This window comes from Dreissena polymorpha, chromosome 8, assembly GCF_020536995.1.
Source record: "Dreissena polymorpha isolate Duluth1 chromosome 8, UMN_Dpol_1.0, whole genome shotgun sequence".
Classification (NCBI taxonomy): Eukaryota; Metazoa; Mollusca; class Bivalvia; order Myida; family Dreissenidae; genus Dreissena; species Dreissena polymorpha.
The window spans coordinates 49099926-49124033 of NC_068362.1; the positions used below are offsets into that span (position 1 = coordinate 49099926).

Here is a 24108-nt window from a genome sequence, read left to right on the forward strand (position 1 = left end):
GTTTCTGTTACTGCTAGTTACGACGACGACGACGACGACGACGACGACGACGACGATGATGATGATGATGATGATGATGATGATGATGATGATGATGATGATACTTTTGTCACTTCCAATATTAGGTTAATACAATGTATTTGAGTTTGAAAAAAAGTTTACACATCGGCAGACTATTTCATTTATTAAGAAATACATAATTTATGTACCATATACGTAGGCCATTTTCATTTTTATGAGTTTTTTTGGTATGTACCAAATACGTTTTGGCGAGCATAGAAAAACTTATTCCAACCGAATATGGTACAATGTTTGTACCATATTCGGTCGAAAATTGTACCATCTTCGGTCCGAGTATGGTACATTTGTACCATATTCGGCCGAATATGGTACAAATGTACCATATTCGTTTTTGTACCAAATACAGTGCTAGGTTTGTATTCGTTTTAAATGTCGTTTGCAGACGATATGGTTATCTTTCCCAAGGTAGCAACACTACAAACTACATGTAATATATTATTACTGGCATTCATGGATGCCGTTGTAGTTTTTAGAAAATTCGACCAAATAAACCTTACCATGAATATTTTAAACGCTGTCGTCAATTATTATTTAAAACATGGATATGCGTGAATATTTTAAACCGGGTTGTACTTAAATATTATAATGTTTTAATGTTCATTACTGTTTCAAACCTGATTGAACACCAATATTTTAATCCCGGTTTTACTTCAATATTTATCGATAACAACTGAAAAAATATTAGAAATTGTCGTTTTGCATTTCCGTTATAAAGGAATTGCACCAGGTATCTTCATAAGCCGTGTTGTTTTTGATTGAAAACCGTGTCACTATCTTTAGTAATATCAGAACAACCCAGTAGAATTAAAAAACAAACAAACTGGAACTGCCTAATCAAGTTGCTTTGTTACGGACACTTACACCTAGCGACAATTAGATATTTGAGATAGTTGAGATTTTTTTTTCTTGCTGTCACTTAACCTCTCTACAAATCCCCGTCAGTGCAATTTAAAAAATCATTATTTGCAATGCAGTACGACAACTATGATCAAATATCAGTGCAAGTTTGCGATCCTATTCGCTTTATTGAATTTTAAATAAAATAATCAAAGTCACTCATGCGCTTTTATTCATAAAAAAGTAAACACTTATATGACACATGCATGAAAAATACAACAGTATTCATAAGCACACTATAACGTTAGTGTAGATTAGTCTTTTAAACAGTTCATTTTTGAGTATCAAACTGGACAATATTTTCAACCTCAGTTTGACACACCCGGCTGATCCGATACCGCGACAGCTATCCCACGAGGTTGTCCACAAACACCGAGCCGTCCACGCACGTGTGAGATATGGGGTCGTAATAATCCCCACCACAGCTCTGCAGATAGGCGTGGCCGGTCAGATCGCACTGAAAACAAACACATACATTTGACGTTACGCTGTACCGGGTATATTGCATAGGCGTGGCCGGTCAGATCACACTGAAAACAACACATAGAATTGACGTTACGCTGTATGTTGCATATATTTTGAGCGGATACGCGGTCTTGTAGGTAACATACTAGTTCCCGAACTCAGGGATCGCAGGTTCGATCCACCTTTCTACCCTAATCTACCAACTCGTTTTTTAAGAGAGAACGACGGGCATTCATAAGACCCATGATGTTCTCTGGTTCTCTCGGTGCGGCTCTTGTATCTCCCGCTGACCCTCGTAACCCAACTTACATGTCGTATTTGGAAGGAAGGGGAGCGGGCGGTATAAGTCGTCTTCACGCAAAAATTTTATATGCAGGGTGTGACCATTCAAATTGCTCTCTAAACATCAACAATTTTTGGTGATGCGCTGCATATGATTATAAGCACCGCTATCTTGGGAGCAGTCCGACAAACTCCGATGACAGTATGTTTTTTAACAATCTATGTTTATCAAACATTTCTGGTTTAGCTTTCTTAATTATTAGCTCGACTATTATATATGAAATATATATATAGTGAAGCTATCCTACTCACCCCGGCGTCGGCGTTAGCGTAAGCTTTAGCGTGCAAATGTTAAAGTTTGCGTACTACCCCAAATATTTCCTATGTCCTTTGACATATTGCTTTTATATTTTGCATACTTCTTTACCAACATGACCCCAATCTATAAACAAGCGCAGAAAACTGTATCAAGCATTTTGACAGAATTATTGCCCCTGTTATACTTAGAATATGCATATTATTGATAAATCTACCGGTATGTAAAAGTTTGCGTACCACCTCAAATATTTTCTATGTCATTTGACATATTGCGTTCATATTTTGCATACTTCTTTACCAACATGATCCCAATCTATAAACAAGAGCAGACAACTGTATCAAGCATTTTGACAGAATTATGGCCCCTTTTATAATTAGATAATTGAACATTTTGCTTAAATTGCCATAACAGGGTTCCCAGCTTTCGGTATGAACCAAATTCCCCGAATTGTCCCTGATTTTTCCCTGATGGAAAATAAAAATTCCAGGATCATAATTTCGACCTTTTTCTTGTTTTAAACACCCGCAATAAATATATATATATAGGTGCATCACAGCTGCTATATAAACAGAGAGAAAGAGAGAAAGAAGTATGTATTTACTAATACATGTAGTACACTAAGCTACATGTATACTACAAAGCCAACATAGCCAAACAAATCAGTTATTGCTGTTTAAAAAATATGGACTTTTCGACACAAGTCGGAAAAGTCTGACCAAACAAAATTCCCTGATTTTTCCCTGATTTAAGGAACTTTTTTCAAATTCCCTTTCTTTTCCCTGACTGGAAAAAGTGAAAGTCTTTTTTCAGGTTTTCCCTGATTTCCAGGTGGGCTGTGAATCCTGCTTCTTTATTTATGATCACATTTGATTCATACTTTGACAAAACAACACTTACCTGACATACCACAATGCACTCCACCAAAACCATCCCCCATGCCCTACCCCAGAATCCCCCCTCCCCAATTTTTTTTCCTTATTTTTGAAAGATCATCTATTAAATGACCACACACCCTATTATACCCCCCCCCCCCTCTCCATGATGGCTTACGTTATACTGTCAAGCACTCGAATAGTCGAGCGTGCTGTCTTCTGACAGCTCTTGTTAAACGCGTTTCCAATCAAATGAAGTCATACGGTCAAATACGAATGAAATGACATACATAAAGTAAACAAAACGACTGAAAAGACTGATTAAGAACTTTTTGGCTCAGTATGGGATATATTTATATACATGTCAACGTAAGAATTTACTTATTCGAGCTCGTGATAAGATCTTACTTTGCAATGAAGGATTTCGACAAAACGTGAACTAAGACATCTAAAGCATGGCGGATACCATATCTACTTTAGCAAATAGACCAATGGTTTCGTACTTGTATGTTCTTCTACATTCAAAGACCATTGTCACGAGATTCGTTTCGTAATTTTATAAATATGGTCACACAATTCTATGTTTAGCATCCCAAGATTTTTGCGGAGCCGGCCAACTAGTCAGGAAACAACAATGTGTCAATACAAGCACATCGAGTTCATTGATTGGCTACATGCTTTAACGTATGTTAACTAGTTACAACTGAGCTATAACATTATTGTGCTGGGAACATTTTTTAATACTGGTTCTGTATTAGGGAAAAGGACTAGTGTTAGATTATTGTATAAAAACTAACTAAAGTACACCCTTTGTTACTTAATTTTACTACTATGTTGCTGTAAGTGATTATTATTTCACGCAAAACCTACAAAAACGTCGGCGCCGAACATAGAACCAAATTTGCATGGCCTAACATGTATGTTCTATCTAAAAGAGGTTAATTAAGTAAGCAAAGTCCTTCCGAAAACTAAACCTGTTTATTTTAAAACAGTGTCTAGCCTTGGTAATAACCCCATGATAATATACATACGTGGACAAAAAATATGTTCGTCGAAGTCCTTCTAAACATATAAAAAGGGCTTGTTCCTACGACAAACACAAAAATAATCATTTTTTTTACAAGAAAGCATGCTGTCCAAAACACTCTTACCTGAATGTATCTGTGGATATCTGGTACGTACGCGAAGTACAGTTCGATCTTACCTGAATGTATCTGTGAATATCTGGAACGTACGCGAAGTACAGCTCATTCTTACCTGAATGTATCTGTGGATATCTGGTACGTACGCGAAGTGCAGTTCATTCCTCGCGATGTTCTTACCTGAATGTATCTGTGGATATCTGGTACGTACGCGAAGTACAGTTCATTCTTACCTGAATGTACCTGTGGATATCTGGTATGTACGCGAAGTACAGTTAATTCCTCGCAATGTTCTTACCTGAATGTATCTGTGGATATCTGGTACGTACGCAAAGTACAGTTCATTCCTCGCGATGTTCTCGTGTGTGCAGGGCGCTTGCCACACACCCGAGGGCATGTAATACCCACTCGATGCCGTGCCGCCGCTGACATAGTACCTATAATAGGATGAAAAGTGTATACAAATAATGTATTCTCTAAAACGGTGGTTATTGCGCTAAAACGTACAATACTTATTAAAATAATCACAGAAGGCGCTATATACCATGAATTCGTTCTCTGAAACGGTTCTTATTGCGCTAAAAAGTACAATACTAATTAAAACAATCACAGAATTCGCCATGTATAATGTGTTTTCTTTGTATTAAATAAATTGTGTCTACAATCGTTTTGACAATATCTGGTATTTGTTCCTCTCTGATAAACTTAAACACTTTACAATGTTTCGACTTACCCAAGACCTACTTACGAGGAAAAGGGAACGTTGTGCTTGCAAAACAAAACGAAATATTGAGCAACCCTTAGTAAAAAATATTTTAGTTTTTAATATCAAGTTAATTGACCGTTGACTGATTAGCACATATGTTGTGTATTATTTTCTGTTACAAATTATCTTGTGCAATAATAATTCAAAGTAATACTACAATCCTAGATAGAATTGAGAAATAAGTGCAAGGAAAGTAATTTGATGATTAAATGTATGACTTTAAACTGTTGTCTCGGCCTTTTCCTATAAATGGGGCATATACTTGTTGAATGGTTATAAAAGGGGGCTTCCACTATAAAGGAGCATAAACATCCACCAAGGAACTCGTAATATGTAGATTGGATGCAACATGCAACAAGGAGGAACCTCACAGTGTTTGTGTCCGTTCGCTTCTTTCGCGCGACATACTGCCTACTGTAAATTGAGGCTAACGATTGCAAAGTCATTACAACGTAAGAAGTTTGAGATCGGAAAGACCTATTTTGCAAATCAGTTGCTCTATTTTGACATTTGATCTCAAAGTAAGACCGTTTACTTTGCGCGCGAAACATCGTGGAAAAAAGGTTTACAGTGTCGACTTATTTTGAAACCATTCCATAAGTGGGGAAGTAAGAACATGGTCACAGCTCAGGACAGACTGATATGCCGACTGTTTGAACAGGAAAATGATCTCCAACTAGTTCCCATTCTCCACCTACTAGTAGTTGAGGTATATTTAACATTTAACGAACAATACATTCATTTGCGAGTTCGATGTATGAACGTTCAACCTATGTATGATACCGGTAATACATTATCTTCAAATGTAGTTTTGGTAATAAATACTCTGGCATCACGGATAACTATATATGAACGATATATGAAACGATCTCAAATTCGACCTCACCTCTGGGTGGTTGTATAGACGACGGGCACGGTGGCTCCGTTGCACGTGTTAACGAGGTTGCCGGTATCGTACGTGCCCGGGATGACGCACGTCTGGCTACTGGCGAGGAACACGTAGTCTAGCTGGCATGACTGGATGAATGACTGGTGGTTCTCGTCGCAGTGGATGTATTGGTGGGGGTCGCACTGCAACATGGGAAGTTCTAATAAAATAAATTAAACGGTTACTTTATTAATACTAGTACATCCCCCAAGGCTGTTGACTTTTATTATAACATATATGGTATATCTCAATCCCTATATCAGGCGCGTCCTGGGAAAACTGGGAGTAATGCATGTGCGTCCAGTGACATTTCCAATTAGCCTGGGCAGTGCGCACAGGCATATCTGGTTAGACACTTTCCGCTGGTATGGATATTTTTGTGAAAAGGAAGTCTTTTTTTAATCGACGCTCCAGTTGAAGCGGAACGTGTTCTAAGGGCGGAACTAATGTATAGTATACGGCAATCCTAATATTATAGGGCCCATGTACATACGTGGTGGGGGTATGACCGTGTCAATGTGCAAACGTAGTGGGTGTATCAATGAACATACGTAGTGGGGGTATCAATGTATATACGTAGTGGGTGTATCAATGAACATACGTAGTGGGGGTATCAATGTATATACGTAGTGGGGGTATAAATGTAATACGTAGTGGGGGTATCAATGTACGTACGTAGTGGGGGTATCAATGTACGTACGTAGTGGGGGTATCAATGTACATACGTATTGGGGGTATCAATGTACATACGTTGTTGGGGTATCAATGCACGTACGTAGTGGGGGTATCAATGTACATACGTAGTGGGGGTATCAATGTACATACGTATTGGGGGTATCAATGTACCTACGTAGTGGGGGTATCAATGTACATACGTAGTGGGGCAATCAATGTACATACGTAGTGGGGGTATCAACGTTGATTAGGTATCAATTTACATACGTAGTGAAGATATCAAGGTACATACATAGTCGGGGTATCAAGGTACATTCATAATGGGGGTATCAAGTTACATACATAGTGGGGGTATCAAGGTACATACATGGTGGAGATATCAAGGTGCATACATAGTGGGTGTATCAAGATGCATACGTAGTGTGAGTATCAAGGTACATACGTAGTAGGGATATCAAAGTACATACATTGTGGAGATATCAAGGTACATACGTAGTGGTGTATCAATGTACATACGTAGTGGGGGTATCAAGGTACATACGTAGTTGAGATATCAAGGTACATACGTAGTTGAGATATCAAGCTACATACGTAGTGGGGGTATCAAGGTACATACATAGTGGGGGTATAGGTACGGCTGCCCCGGTTGGTGGTGCAGGCACGGTTCGTACGTAGACGGCTGGTAACACGTCTCCAGGCCCTGGTCCCACAACTGACCCGGGGGACAGTCCTGGGCCCACGGCTTGCCCCACACGTCACAGTGAATGAACTTGTGGTGATCGCCCGGGTACTCGAAAAACATTTTACCTATTTTAAATAAAGAATTTCTTTTTTCAGCCGTTGTTACGAGGAATGCAAATTATAAGAGAAAATATAAATTATTTAAAAAAATGCCTATAGTATATCCTGAAGTATAGTATATACATGTTTTATTCATGTTTGCTGATTTTCCCAAGTATACATACATATTTTGTAATCGTTATGTCCATTAAAACAATACAATATTACAGCTGTACCACTTCTTTAACATATTACAGCCTATCGGCAATCCGCGGCCATTTTTCATTATGTTACTCTTTATTACTACATACAGACAAGCGTTATCCGCAACAGGATGTACTCGATGTGTATACGATTTGAACATTTCGATATGGCTTCTCATGTGTCATGTGTGTCGGAAGTTGGTATCACTGCGCGATACTGACGTTACGGTACACTGTAAGACCAACCTGCGAGGATGTTCTCTCGGGTGCACGGGTTGCCAATGGCAGCGGGGAGAGGCACATTGCAGTTCGAGCTGACAAGAGTTCCTGTTCCGAGACACTGACTGCAATCCGCGTTGAACAACTGTCACGGCAACCAAATTCATGACATAATTATTACACTGGAGTATAAGAAAGCGTTTACTCGTTCACATAGGGTTCCTTGAGCAACTGACCAGTGACCAGCTGACTAGTGACCAACTGCCATGGCATTGAAAATCATGACATAGTCTTGACGGTATTATTGGCGTCGCTCTGGAGAGCGGCGAAAAGTATGTAATGCATTTTTTTCGCTTATGGGAGGAGAAGTTATTTTACGGATCAATGTATATATTTTTGTTGTCAGAATATCTTGCATTGTGGTGATTTTTTGTGTAAATTAGTGTAAATAAGTACTGCATTTGTTCCTTTTACATTTATAACAACATTGATTGACAATAATGCAAAGCTAATTGTTTTAATTAATAACTGATTCACAACTGATCACAGGGGAAAGATCACAGGGACTTGGCAAATTCGCGAAACTTTCTGGTTTTGTATAAATACAAAACATAATCAAAATATATTTATTTTGTGGTTTTTCTAATTTGCTTATTTAGAGGAGAATCAATGTAGTACGATATTTGACGACCTATCGCGCAAGCAAGTTTATTGGAAGGCGTAGTGGTACAAAAACGTACAACGTATTAGTTTATTAATAGGCATATAATAACGATCGCTATACACAATTTCACCAAATAGCAGTACATAAATGATCTCAGCCGGAATAGCTCAGTTGGGAGAGCGTTAGCCTGAAGTTGTTTACGCAACAATCATCTAAAGGCCCTCGGTTCAATCCCGGGTTCCGGCACGAAACTTTTTCCGACTTTTTTCAGTCAGGTTAATAAATATAATAAAGCTTTATTTTATGTAGACATTTTAAAATCCATTTTACTACAATTAGACATTTTTATTAAAATTAATGAATGCCGCGTGATAACAACGTTAATTAAAATTTCTTACATCACTTAAATATCTTATAAAAATACACGTGTTTTTATATTAACAAATAAATGCAAACAACACATCTACTATCCATTAATTTTTATGGTTGTCTATCATAGGCCCTAAGTACTTTCCTTACCACATATAGAGCGCGAAGCGCGACACGTATTATTGATTGTAACAATGAGTTGCTAAAGGAAGCAGCCGATATCAAGGAGGAGCTGTGTTCCAGCAACCCGTTTCCCTAGAGTCAAGCACTCCTCGGAGTTTTTTTTTTGAGAACCACATATAGAGCTCGAAGCGCGACACGTGTTACTATCCAGGTGGTATGGGCCCTTTCGCATTAACCGACCATTACGTCCATAGTTATCTTCCTTAGAATTTGAGAAATTTTAAAATCGTTGTTCGAAGTCCAAAATTGTCATCCGATTGTTCCCAAACTTGCACAGGATTTTTATCAATGAGGATCCAACCCAAACTCTATATGAGCAAAATCGGACCATAAGTCCAGAATTATGTCACTTTGAATTTAAAAATAAAAGTGAAAAACTGCTTGGTTAGGTGATTATGTCAACATTTTTCATCAGATTCTTTCCAAACTTACAGTTTCTTCATATCGACGAGCAGTTTTACCTCATTTAAAATGAGAAACACCGGGACAATAAGTCCAGATTTTTATTCTATTAAATTTGACAAAGTAAACAATTTCCACTTGTTTAAAAGATTTCACAACTTTCGTCTGAATCTTTCCAAACTTGTTTAGTGTTTTTATATCAGCATTACTCGTTCGAGAAAATAATGAATATCGGAGCCATAAATAAATTATGATCTTTTACTGAATTTCAAAGTATTGTGAAATGCAGCTTTGTCGGACCGTATTTGGTACAAAAACGAATATGGTACAAGTTTGTACCATATTCGGCCGAATATGGTACAACTGTCTAATTGTACCATATACGTATCTGCAGTTTTGGGGTAAAATGCCTGACCGAATATGGTACAAACTTGTACCATATTCGGATGAAAAATGTACCACATTCGTTCCGAATATGATACACACTCATCATCGTAATCATCATCATCATCATCATCGTTATCTCATCATCATCATCATCATCATCATCATCGTTATCTCATCATCATCATCATCATCATCATCATCATCATCATCATCATCACATCAATTATCAACACCCCAATGATCATCATCGTTGTTATCTTTACCAACACCACCATCATCATAACCATCAAAACCAACATCATCATATCCATTATCATGATCGTAATGGTGATCACAAAAGTTTTTTTTGTGATGATAATGACAGCGATGTTTTCGGTCGATAATGAGGATGTTGTGATGATGATGACGACGATGAGAATATCATCATCATCATCGGCCAATAAACTTCGCCATCATCATCATCACAAATATTTTGTTATCATCATCATCATTATCATCATCGTCGGCCGATAAACATCGCCGTCATCATCATCTAAAAACTTATCATCATCATTATAACCATCATCATCGTCCGATAAACATCGCTGTCATCATCATCCCAAAACGTTTGTTATCATCATCATCATCATCATTATCATCATCATCATCATCATCACCACAATCATCAAACCCCAATCATCATAACCACTGTCATCATCATCACCACCACCATCATCATCACAATTTTTTTACCATCATCATCATCACAAATGTTTTGTCATCATCATCATCACATATTCATTTTACATTTTGTATTTTATAATTTGTTTCATTCAAGAGATTCAACAAACTTGTACTTTTTTCATTTATTGGTATACTGACAGGATTTTTCAAAGTAATATTGAAGAACATAGAACAGCATTTAAATTTTAATCCAACTGTAGCATTTTGACAAGACATAATATACATATATACATTCATTTTAGTAGCAGCCAAAATATCCCAAATGTGCTTCGTAAAAAGTTACCAGTAAATGAGCAAATGACAACAAATTTCCGGTAGAAGAACATAATCATCAATCACAAAAATAACATAACAGGTTTCCAAACACCGATATACATGTATATTTCACCTGTAATGTCTGTACATGACATCTATGATATCATACCAACCGATTCCACTAACACGCAAACGCAGCCATGCGTTTGCCCATTTTGGCCCCTTGATGATTTCTTTTATTGCCGAAATAAGACCGCTGTTTCTGCCCGCTCTTGTTAATAGGAAACGAACGCTAACAGGATTTCTGTTACTAGTATCTAGTCCAATATCCGGCCGAATGTAAATTCTAGGTGTTTGCAAACTCATTGACCTTATTAAATCTCTAAAGGGTTTGCCGACCTTCGCCAACACAAACTGGATTGACGGGTTTGATTGTATGCAGAACTTAAAAATTTCAACTTGAATGTGAAGTGGTAACATCAGAAATGGAAAAGTCGTTCGCTTCTGTGCCCTCCTATTGTTTATCATATCTTGAAGCTCTTTCAGGGCTGAACACACAGAGACGTCACCGTTGTCGCCAGAGTCACCGTTGTCGCCGGAGTCACCGTTGTCGCCAGACGCAGCGTTGTCGCCGGAGTCACCGTTGTCGCCGGAGTCACCGTTGTCGCTGGAGTCACCGTTGTCGCCGGAGTCACCGTTGTCGCAAGAGTCACCGTTGTCGCCAGACGCAGCGTTGTCGCCAGATGCAGTGTTGTCGCCAGACGCAGCGTTGTCGCCGGAGTCACCGTTGTCGCCAGACGCAGCGTTGTCGCCGGAGTCACCGTTGTCGCCGGAGTCACCGTTGTCGCTGGAGTCACCGTTGTCGCCGGAGTCACCGTTGTCGCAAGAGTCACCGTTGTCGCCAGACGCAGCGTTGTCGCCAGATGCAGTGTTGTCGCCAGACGCAGCGGTGTCGCCGGAGTCACCGTTGTCGCCAGAGTCACCGTTGTCGCCAGACGCAGCGTTGTCGCCTGACGCAGCGTTGTCGCCAGACGCAGCGCTGTCGCCAGAGTCACCGTTGTCATACGACTGTTCTAAGCGTGATATTATGTCCTTGTACACGCGTTGATTGATACGGATACTAACGTAATGCATGCCAAATCCTTCTGGGAAATACCCCAATGCAATTGTTCCAACATCACCATCGAACTTTCCATCTGCTGACACAATTGATGAGTGTTCTAGTCCTCGGGTAGAAACTACCAGGCACTGCAAATTATATTCTCTCATAAGTGCAATGAGCGTGAGGTTGTCGCCGTATGTCCCATTCTTAGACATATTCTTAACGTATTCATCAAATGTTTCATCATAGACAAAAGTTTCATAGAAATATCTGTTTTCTACAATGTGATGGACTGCTTCCTTACGTAAAGCGTCTACGTCTTTGTATATACCAATTTTACCAAGTTGATGCGATATAGCAGCAAATTGACAATTTCCATCCGGATTTGGGTCCATGGCAATATTCACCCCATCCAACAACTGCAGATTTTCATGGTGTGTTAAAACATGATAGTACTTAGTTCTGTGATTTTGTTTCTCTGAGCGGTTCTGTTTTAATGAATGTTTTTTAATTTTTTGTTGTTTCTCTAACGCAACAGTTAGGCTAGTCATGTTTTCGACCCCAACCGATTTGCTTACGAATCCAAGTTCGGGTTTGTTCGGTACTTGAAATGACACGATATAAACACCATTTCGTTTTACTTTTTCTACCTTGCCTTCGATAACATATCTTTTGGTTGGCACCCTGGATTTTCGAAAGGGATAGCGAATTAATACTGTCTCTCCTACTTTGTACTTGCTTGGGGAAGTTGCGTTTTTCAACAGCGACCTGTAAGCCTTTTTATTTGCTCGCCGTATGGTTTTCTTTATTTCACGAGAACTATGACGTTCTTTGTTAAAAACATGACTTCTTCCGTAGTAGGCTTCAAAGGGCGTGAGACCCCCAAGAACTCGTTTGAAACTTGTGTTTATGGCATAGGCTAAATCTTGAAGCCCTTCGACCCAGTTAAATCCACGTTTACTTTTTGTTGCAAATAGAATCTTGGCCTTTATAACACTGTTTGACCTTTCACACTTGCCCTGTGATTGAGGATGATACGGCCTACTATTGATCATTTTGATGTTGTACTTGTTCAACAAAAGTTTCATACTAGGGCCTTTAAATTCCAGTCCGTTGTCACATTGGATGATGTCAGGGGCAAGGTTAACCATCAACACGTCCTCTAATGCCTTTGCAACTTCACGCGAACTCTTCGTTTTCAGGGGTTTTGGCATAACGTACCTAGAATAAACGTCCACGACTTGTAGAATATAACTGTATGTGGACCCCTTGTAGCTAACACTTTGATTTTTCATGTTAATTATGTCAATCTGCCATCTTTTGCCTGGTTCCTCTTCTGTAATTGTCTTTGGCTTTGGCTTGTTTGTAAATCTCGGATACTTCTCATGGTAATACTTGCTATTGTACAGTATTTCAAGGATAGCTTGTTCCGAGAACCCCGTGTAATTTACTTTCAGTTTGTTGTAAATAACCCTTGCTCCACATCCTTTGTTTTCCATGAACATCTTCTCAACAAATCTAGGAAGATCTTCTTTCACAAGGACTTGCTTTCCGCCACACAATAAAGAACCCCGGTCACCAAGCTCGAAGTCCTTACGTTTTCTAATCATGGCCAAACAATTATTCTCTTCAGGTGTCCGTTTCTTCACAGGGACATCGAACGATCCGTTTAAACATCTGACAATAATGTCGTACTTCGACCTGGGCAAGCACCCTAATTGCTTCCTTTTTCTCCTAATTGCTTCCTTCATCTGAAATAATATAATAAGTTATTATACATTTATACTTCATTAGTTAATAGAGCTTGTATTGAACACCGCGTGTCGAAAACGAATGTCTCACGACATGAGCTGAGCTAAAATCACTCGTCTGATAGCTCCGCTAAAATTTACAATCCGAACTTCCGGGCAATATGCGCAATGAAAGTAGCAAGTACTTCATGTAAAGTTTCATTGAAATCCAACCGAATTCAAATTCAGGGGAAAAATAGCGGGCAAACTTATGGCGGTCAACGGACAAACGGTCTGTAGAAACCAATGCTACGTGGATGGAAGGGATATAAAGAAGGGGCCCTGGGGGCCTAGGTCGCTCACCAGAAGTCACGACTAGGCAGGGTTCGAAGGTCAAAGACCTATAAACTCCATAAAATTTAAAATGTTCAAATCTACAGATTACAGGAGCTCGATCTGATTTTGGTGGAAAATACACTTTCGAAAAAATGACTGTAGCTTAAATATTTTAGCAGTTTAGGAGTTACGCACCCGGAAGGAATGCCACGGACAATTGGATAGACGGACGGACAACTGCAAATGCACTCTGAGGGGGCGGGGGGCATAAAACATAAAAATCAATGCATGTTAAAACATCAATGCATATTAAGACAACTGAAAATTAAAATTATGTACAGTACTTACTGTCAAGAATTCTTTTGAAGTTTGAAGAAAGTTTGGATTTCAATTCTTTCTAGTCGAAAATCACAACTTTTCTTGCCGACCGCCAAGTCAAATATGGTTACTGACTTCTGAGTAAGACTCGTGTGCAAAATTCCCGCCTTTTTAAAGCGGCACGTTATCAAAGAAAAAATCGGAAACTTCAAAGCTTTGTCGGCTTCTCAGCAATATGACGTCGGAACGACAAATCAACTTTACAAAGTAATGTTTAGGAATACAGTCACACCTGTCTAAAGCAGCCAGTCAAACATCCTTATTTTTGGAGAGATATATTCATTTAAAAGAGCTCAAAATCTCTTAAATCGGATTTTGGTGAAAATACACATTCGAAAAAAAAAGTTTTAAAAATTTGTAAATTGCTATTAATGATCTCCACGAAAGTATCTGGCCCGCCCGGGAATCGAACCCAGGCCGCCAGCGTGCCAATCTGACGCGCAACCGACTGAGCTAGCCGGCGAAACAGTTACACAACCAGCAAAATCCATGTAAAGTGTGGTTAGGTTAGCTGTTTCTGTTACTGCTAGTTACGACGACGACGACGACGACGACGACGACGACGATGATGATGATGATGATGATGATGATGATGATGATGATGATGATGATGATGATACTTTTGTCACTTCCAATATTAGGTTAATACAATGTATTTGAGTTTGAAAAAAAGTTTACACATCGGCAGACTATTTCATTTATTAAGAAATACATAATTTATGTACCATATACGTAGGCCATTTTCATTTTTATGAGTTTTTTTGGTATGTACCAAATACGTTTTGGCGAGCATAGAAAAACTTATTCCAACCGAATATGGTACAATGTTTGTACCATATTCGGTCGAAAATTGTACCATCTTCGGTCCGAGTATGGTACATTTGTACCATATTCGGCCGAATATGGTACAAATGTACCATATTCGTTTTTGTACCAAATACGGTCCGACACAGCTTCTTTGTGCAATTTACAGTTTTCATTCCATTTTTTTTTCAAACTTTTACAGTGTTTTCATATCAATGAGTACTCAACCCCTATCGTAAATGAGCAACGTAAGAATAAGTTCAGAATTATCTCCCCTTGAAGTTGAGAAAAATATGAAATTACGCTTACAAGATGAAGCAGATTTTTTAAAACCTACACAGTTCTGTTCCATTAATGAAAACTGCACACGGATGCCAGTAAAAAAAGGAAACCAATGTAAATAAAATGAACTATGAAATATTTGGGGTTTACAACACAAAATCATAGATAATGGTTATTTGGGGATTATAACACAACATCATAAATAATGGTTATTTGGGGGTTATAACACAAAATTATAGATACTGATTATACCAGTACCGTTTTCTATTTTGTTTAAAATAATCGGCCAATATATTAATATTTACAGTAGAAAAAAAAATCGTTCCATGTAACTTCATTGAGTGCCTTTTACACTGAAATTCCCGACGCCCTTTGATTCTTTGCATCAATATGATCTTGTTATATAATGTAATCCTTGTTGCACTGCGATGATCGTGGAACGTTTATGAAATATTCTTACATTTCATGCATCCCAAGACATTTGCTGCCATGTTTACAAGACAATAGGAATGATGTTTAAAAGCAATTGCGTCATTTGGATATGACTAATGAAACATCCGTTTAAAGCTGCGTTCAGCATTGAAGAATTAAAGACGATTATCATTTAAACATCATGTGATTTGCATGCTATAATTGTTCTTGGTACCGCCTGCCATCCCGTTGAAATTCAATGACAGCACAAATTGATGACATCAATATTTTATCGGATGACGTATTCTTGACCAGAACAGTTTCGTTTTCTATAGTAATAATATTATCCATTACAAGAATGCGTGTAAATGTTATTTAACTGATAGGTATTTTGGTTGTTTCAAAAGAGTAAAGAGAACAATTAACCCATTTATGCCTAGCGTCTAGAAAAAAAGGCCTTGGCATGATGCGGCGTCTCATCAGAGTCTTCGCTGTTTGCTTAAACTCAATAAAGGAATTTCTGTAAGAAATATTCTAAATATAGAAATAAATATACTAGACGTCCCTAATTTTGGAAATAAATTGATCCAATTTGGAAGGTTGGGAGAGTCCACTATGCATAAATGGGTTAATTCCCATGATATTACCTCTCCCTGGGGACAGATGACCACGTACAGTTTGCCGGACAGGTCACACATGAGGAATTTGTTGCTCTGGTACGGGTGGGGGAACTTAGTGAGACCAGCTGCCAGGTTCGCAGAAGTACAGGGGTTAGGGAAGTTCCATTTCTCTGGAATCAAGTGGGAGTGTTTTGTAACCATTACTCTCATATATTCACACAATAAAGAAACACATACACATACATACATAATTCACAATGTTACAGTTCCAATGTTTTTTGGTATTTAATTAATAGTAATAAATCAGATAACATACACTGGTAGGATTTCTTTAAACTGTTCGTGGCAAGTGTGTGAAGTACAGTTTAATAGAGACGCCATGTATTACAGCTTGCAATCAGATATCGGTGTACGTGCATAGTTTTGTGCCGGATCATCGATATAATTACACGAATTACAACTCATGTTAATTGAAGGAGATAGGCAACGCTTTTTAAAACCTGTAAAAGCCCATTTTATCGAATTTAGAGCAGATTAAAACGTTGTCGCACCTCACTTCGATTAGATGACGGTGTTATTAGTGAGATATGCGATTTTTCACACATTCCGACCCGCCATTTTCGTTCTTACGGTAGTGACGTACGTTTGACACGTGTTCATTCGCCGGCAAGAACGAATCGGCATAATATGGCTTTGAATGTGAATTTTCTCGCAACAGTTGTAAGATTAAATGGATGAAAATGGAAAATGATATTGATTATTAACAATGTTCTGTTGCATCCGTAAATGTATGAGACAGAATTTAGTGATTATCAGTCAGATTTTGTCTGAATCTTATTCGGACAGCGAGAAATCTTTTGCTGCTGCGCAAGATGACCATCGTGTAGGGAATACGGATTTGTAAAAATATAATTGTCTTATTTTGTCGGGTAATTCAACACAATATACTTGATTTTGTGTATTGTAATTCTACAGTACGATCGCGTTGAATATGATTACCTTGTAAGGGTCAAAATTATCGACACAGAACGGATTCTTGTACGAATTATGGATTTATTAAAACTTCAAATACAACTTCCGTTATAGTAATGTGACGAAATCAGAACAAGAACACGTGCATTTAAAAGGGGGCGAGATGGGACCTTGGTCCGACAGGGTGTTTCAACCCTGTGTTAGGCCCGTGTCTGATAGCGATCAATGTATATGATACAAAGTTGATTTAATTGGCGGATGTCGAATATCTTATTTGATATCGCACTGTGTCTTCCGTAATCAACTTGAGATTTATCCGCCGATAAGACACATGCTAACACCCCAATAAACAATAAACTACATGTCACCATCTGTACGGAATAATAAACTGTCTTATTCAACGCAAACGCTATTTTCCTAAGGGATCGCCGAAACCCAAACCCCAATTGTATAGCCCATCCTACCCAGTCTACTCTAACACATAGACTCGTCCACTAGTACAAAACCACTGCCCGTGCAAATTGTCGGTCTTTTACTAGCTCATCGCATCACAGGGTAGGTCGCGCTATGGTTTACAAGTTTACATTTACCACCCACCCTCCCACTTAATTTTTATTGTAACACGATGCTTGCCAGATTTTTGTTATATTCCAGTGTTGTGGAGAATTACGAGCTCCATTAGAAACCCACATCGTCATGGCTGGGACTTAACAGCGTACGGCACACCGCCAGTCTGTCCAATGGTCTACTTAGTTCGGCCCCCGACGACAGGTTCCTGCGTAATTGACTGTACCAGTGTTAGAGAATTTGCTAAACTTTGATCAGTAAACTTTTGTAAATATTGGTTGTTTTCGGGTACAGTTTTCCAGAGTTATTTTACATTCAGTGAAGTTTTATCTCTGGTTTTTACTCTGGCCTTGAAAACACCATTTTAGGATAACGAATAGTAGTGATGTATAAGCATAGTTTCCACGAACACACTTCCCGCTTGTCACGGGGGATAGACATTATATACTTAAATTTCCCGCCGTTCTCAGGGGAACCTGTATACTACAACTGATCCCAGCCTTGACATTATAATGCCAAACCTTTAAGATAATAAATTGCGTAGTTAAACTGTTTTGCGTTTGTCGTTGAATAATACATAGCGCTGGTAACTTGTGTCCACTTGCGTTCAAGATCAAATGCGTTAAAACAATGGACGAACTTCCGTGTCATGGGCGTGGGGTCGAGTTTACGTAATCATCAAAACAGGAAGCGGAAATATCCGACTGGACTAAGGAAATTGCAGATTAACAAATTCATCGGTTTATAGTAGCAAAATATAATTTCCCATGATTTCAATCGGATTATGACATTTTTATCTACAAAATAGCATTTTTCGTAATAAACTTGACATTTAACCATGACAGTGTAATTTTACCTGTGCAGTTGAGATCTGGGCACGGAATCTCGCCTCCGTCACGGAAGCACCTATAGTAGATTGCTGCAAACATAGAATAATTAATGTTTTAAAAGTATGCGGTTATGTAATCATTACAAAATGTGGCATTTTATTGAACACGTATTCAACTTCTTTGAAGAATATAAGTATAAATTCCTTATTTTTAAAAATAAATTAAAATAAAAACAACGTCTGTATATATACGCAACATAAGACTAAGAGCAAATGACAAGCACAGTTTTTCATTTAAAAACTTCGAAATCGTTGGTGTAAGATAAATTGGTCTGCATCGACACAAAATTTAAGAATATACAAAGATGTGCTTAAGTGTGTTGCAGACAAAACCTACAATAAATATGACTCGCGTTCTGAGAAAACTGGGCTTAATGCATGTGCGTAAAGTGTCGTCCAAGATAAGCAGTCCGCACAGGCTAATCAGGGACGACACTTTCCGCTTTAATGGTATTTTCCGTTTAAAGGAAGTCCCTTTTTACCGAAAATCTAATTTAAGCGGAAAGTGTCGTCCCTGATGAGCCTGTGCGGACTGCACAGGCTTATCTGGGACGACACTTTACGCACATGCATTATGTCCAGTTTTCTCAGAACAAGATACAATTAACAATACACATCAGAAATCCACTCTACACCAACACAAGACGTGTGTACGCACTATGGTCGGTCTTGTCCCCAGTGTACGGTGTGATGGTCGCGATACAGTTACTGTACGCTGTCGTGGGGTCCTTCATGTTGATGTACAACGTCTTGCCTGAAAAAAAGTTATTCATTTTCATTTTATAACAACAACAAATACTAATTTCAAAGCAGGTAGACCTCCAGTTCGTGAAAATTAATTTTTAGAATATCCGTTCTCGAGCGCTGAAAATCAGAAACTGTTGGACGTATGGCCGCGATATATGGGCCCAATTATATAATTATACTTAAACGTACCCGGTCGATATTAGACTGTACCCGAGTAGTTTTCCCGCCCAAAATCCGATGTCGTAAAACGCGCTACCGATTACCGTAAAACGGTATTGTTTATATTAAACAAACTTCTCTTTTTTTAAATGCATCAACATGCTGTTTGAGTATGAGTTTCGACAATATAGAGGTCAAAAAATTGACATACATTTGAACATAATTAATAAAAAAAATCACCGACAACGACCGATTTAGCGTTAAAATTCCCGGGCACGTTTTAGTATATTTACCGTACCCGGGGTACATTAAAGTATACTTAAGAGTAACCAGGGAACATGTAAGTAGTACCCGAGCCGACAATGACCAATCGAGCCTTAGTGACAGTCCTGTGTATTGAAACCCAGCAGCGGCCGTAATGATAGCCCTGTGTATTGGTACCCAGCAGTGGCCCTTATCAGCGGTGATCAATACACAGATGAAAAGGGACCAGTCCAGAAAACATATGTGGCAGCTGAGCGAAACGATTATAGATTTAGGATAAGACTCTGTATGCTGGACGAATTAACTGAGTGGAAAACTCCATTGGGGGACCAGGCATTTTTCGTACACTAGGCCTTAAACTCTTTCAGTGCTGAAACCGAAGTTTGAAGGCCTTTGCAAACAGTTTGGATCCAGATGAGACGCCACAGAACGTGGCGTCTCATCAGGATCCAAACTGTTTGCTATGTTGATAGTATTTTTGTTTAATTGAAGAAAATGCTAATTTTAGAAATTCAGCAAACGACATTTTAGCAGACGACAAATTTCCCAGCATGCAAACCCGCCCCTACCTGCGTAGTTGAAGTAGTGCTGCGTGACACTTCCCTGCTGGGTCTGTACAGCCACCTCGTGCTGTGCCGCGCTCGGGTAGGGGTTGTTTACCGCATGATAGACCATCATGTTGCCGCATGTGATATTTGTCTGAAATGCGGGGAGAAAATGTGTTGTTTAACCCTTTCCCACTCAGAAGCAAAGTAAAAATGGCAATGAGCAAACAGCATAAAACTAGAACAGCCTGTGAGTAACTCGCAGCTGTTCATGTTTTATGTTGTTTGCTGCTCATCAGTATCTAAGGGTTCGAATTAAAGCCTTTATAACCTGAATATAGTAAGAACAGTCCTTAATTAAATTTAACTTTCTAAGTGACTACAAATGCGTAAAAATATGTATCTAAGTGGTAAAGGGTTAAATGCCATGCTGTATGAACGTGACAATAAACAAGTGCAGATGTAATGTGAGAACCGCTAATGGTGTTAACAAAAAAGGGATTACGATGTTAACCATGTTAATACCGCTTGTGATGTTCGTAAAAAAATACGGGGTAAAATTGTAAAACCGCAAGAGACGTTTATTAGAAATGCAGGGTTAAAAGCGACAATGAAAAAAACAATGCTCGGTTACATATGACTTACCAGTGACCCCACTAGAAAAGTCGTTTGTGATTTAAATCAGAATTAAAAAATGAATAGTAAATATATTCTTATTTAAGTCGTTAAACCCTAAAGCGAAAGTCACATACACAGGATAATTGCTTCAAGTATTATGTTCAGGGCGCGTATTATATTAGAATTGTACTGTAGTGCACATATGTTTTGGTTATGATGTATTCGAAAATTTTCCAGTATCAAATACTTTGAGATAGTGTTTTGTAGCCTCACATTTAAGCATTTATTCGCGCTCCAAATGGCAACTTCAATCTCGGTAAAAATCGGTGTGTCTTTCTAAGGTGATACAAAAAATGCAGACGTCTAGCTAGAGCCTGTGTTTCTATACTGTTGCCTTTGACACCTGACCTATGAAAATTCAGCAGGCAATACATACATCTGTACTGGGGATCATGTGATCTCTGACCTTTAACGCTTCCGCAAGCACAACAGTTATCCCTCTATAAGGGTGCTTTTGGAAGTTTTGACATTCGACCCTTCAGTCAGCATTACAGGTATATTTCTAATCTATGCGTGTGCCCTGGTGACACCTAACATTTGGCTAACCAACAAGCACGACAGTTAAACTTTAATATCTGCATACTTGAAAAATCTGACCTTTCACCCTTCAGCAAGCAAATGAGTGACACAGTCTATTTTGGTGCCATTGTGAAACTGACCTTTAAACCAAAGACAAGTTCTACAGTAATACATCTATATTAGAGCTATTGTGGCATCACACCTTTTGGCACTAAGGAAGTAAAACAGTCATACCTCTAAAGTGGTACCATTTGGGCCAGTGATCACAGCTAAGGGAGGGCACTCAGACAGTTTACAACTGTACGTCTGATTGATGAAGAGAGGGGCTGAAACATGGCATTCAACATATAAAGAATACGACTTGAGGCGGTTAAATTGTTCAAGCATGCGCGGGAGTTGGATAGACAATATAATCGAACATTTTTCGGATTTGACCAGCATCAGGAAAACTCGCTTGGCATACTATGGTCACAGCAAAACGAATCATTTTCAAGCATCATTGAAATGTTTTTAGATAAAGCGCCAGTAACGTTCTTTGTGTTTATTATTTTACTGCAATGGCCTAATCTACAAGAAGATTACTTTAATACGCAAGAAGCCTGCAGTGTTTCTATTCGGGGCAGGTTGTTAAATACGCGAATCAGACACATACATTCGTTAATTTTTGTTCTCAATGGTATAAGATTTTTGTGTAATTTCGTCAAGAAAACTGTGCGTTGGGAAATAGGGAAAGTTGTATTACAGTATAATAAAATTATTAATGAAACGAAAGTATGTCAATAAATCTATATCAACATCAGAACCGGCTACATACCAATGCACGTGGCCTTTTGTATTTCCTCTTTCATGAACTTTATCTCCTCGTACGTGTTAACCTTAAATGAATAACAAACAATGTAAATAACAATGTACACAATAACCGATGCGTAGTGCTTGGAGAACTTATATGAGAAGAAACAAGTGATGTCTCAGAAAAAGACAATCGGCTTTGACATTAATACTTATCTTACATTTTTCCGAAATATGACGAATGGCACAACTAGAATTAACGTTCAGAAGAAATGGTAAATGCATATAAACGAAAAAAGAATTTTCGTGCAGTTTGAAACCGGTTCTTGCAAATAAAGACATGTAAACTATTTAGAAAATTGCAAACTATTCTGTGCCGATTGGTTCACACGACACATAGACGCAATTTGAGGTTGTGCCACAAATGCGATTAAATATTTCGGTGTAAAATACTTGTTAGTCATGAATCTGATGGTAAGTTTGTAAACATGAACATTGTATTTAGCTCTCCTCGGTCATGATAAAAGCTTGCAACAACATGTTTGTTTTCAATTGACCTATACTTATGTACACACTTGAAGATAATTTTCTGAAAACAAATGTTTTGGGATACCGTATCCCATAATGTAAGATTAACTTAGTCATTTATTATGTCTTTCACGTAAATAACTCGATCATTATCCCCCCCCCCCCGTCAGTGGAAACTATAGTTTGTCGAAAGAGTGACCCGACCCTATATGTCGCTTTATGTAGAAAGTTTACAAAAATATACCCCATTGTGCATGCAATGTTTTGACCAATGAGGTATAATTTAAAAAAAACATCTGTGTACAGGACTATTTGAATTTTATAATAAATTATACCAAATAGTACACTGTGGTTTCATAGAAACATAAAATAAATATGATAATATACTCAGAACTATATGAAGAATGTGAACACCGCTCGTGATGTCAAAAACGCTTGCAGATTACCAAAAAATGTGACTTTATGCCAATCATTAAACTTCTGGAACACGTAGTTTTAGTACATGTAAGTATGTTTGTATTATGAGCGAAGTTAGTTTCTTTGACCGTGTGAATCGCAATGCGCAGCCAGTTTTGAAGCCTGGTACTAGTACATTATTTGATAGATCTTTATATAGGACCATGCGGCGTCTGAGAAAATAAACTGTGACTGCTACTAGTGTACATTTATAATGTAGATATACTAGAAAGTCTACTTTGAAAAGGGGGCATAACATTTATGATAAAAATCGCTCTTGCATGATTTCATATCATAATGAACGATGAACAAGTTTGAATGTCGTATGTTGAAAGGGAGAATGTTGCTTTCAAGTTTGTGTCTATGGATTGACAGACAGGCGGACGGACGTCCTTAGGATTCCGAATTTACTCCCTATACTTTGTAACAGGGGGTTTATCATCCTAAATACTTCTGCAATTTTCCTTACCATAATTGATTAATGAATTATTGTCAGACAAATGTAACATATAAATATAGTAAGAAAATAAAAGTGAGAGAAAAATTCAATCATTTTATATCCTGACAAGTTAATTAAAATTGAGTCATTTGAAACAATATATAATACGACTCATTCGTATAGCAAATAGTGTACTACTAGGTGCATTTAATAACATCGAAACATGTACTTCTGTTACAACACTTAAATAAAGAAAACTGTTTAACATTAAATATACATTG

General features: G+C 38.2%; 1 protein-coding gene across 2 annotated transcripts in view; it reads right to left on the minus strand.

Moving 5' to 3' along the window:
* LOC127840958 (uncharacterized) overlaps positions 1 to 24108 on the minus strand; it is a 60180-nt gene that overhangs the window by 26934 nt on the left and 9138 nt on the right. The window contains exons 8-18 of one of the 2 annotated variants that reach the window (XM_052369426.1): positions 22430 to 22490; positions 21850 to 21941; positions 20443 to 20572; positions 19362 to 19457; positions 18671 to 18733; positions 16303 to 16445; positions 7657 to 7774; positions 7044 to 7234; positions 5711 to 5895; positions 4357 to 4495; positions 1133 to 1435 (exon numbers count right to left, since the gene is read on the minus strand). In XM_052369426.1, the coding sequence (XP_052225386.1) occupies positions 1325 to 1435; positions 4357 to 4495; positions 5711 to 5895; positions 7044 to 7234; positions 7657 to 7774; positions 16303 to 16445; positions 18671 to 18733; positions 19362 to 19457; positions 20443 to 20572; positions 21850 to 21941; positions 22430 to 22490 (1329 nt within the window). In that variant the 3' untranslated portion in view covers positions 1133 to 1324. Of the gene's footprint in view, positions 1 to 1132; positions 1436 to 4356; positions 4496 to 5710; positions 5896 to 7043; positions 7235 to 7656; positions 7775 to 16302; positions 16446 to 18670; positions 18734 to 19361; positions 19458 to 20442; positions 20573 to 21849; positions 21942 to 22429; positions 22491 to 24108 lie in introns of those variants that run through there. The other variant, XM_052369427.1, reaches the window with a different exon arrangement.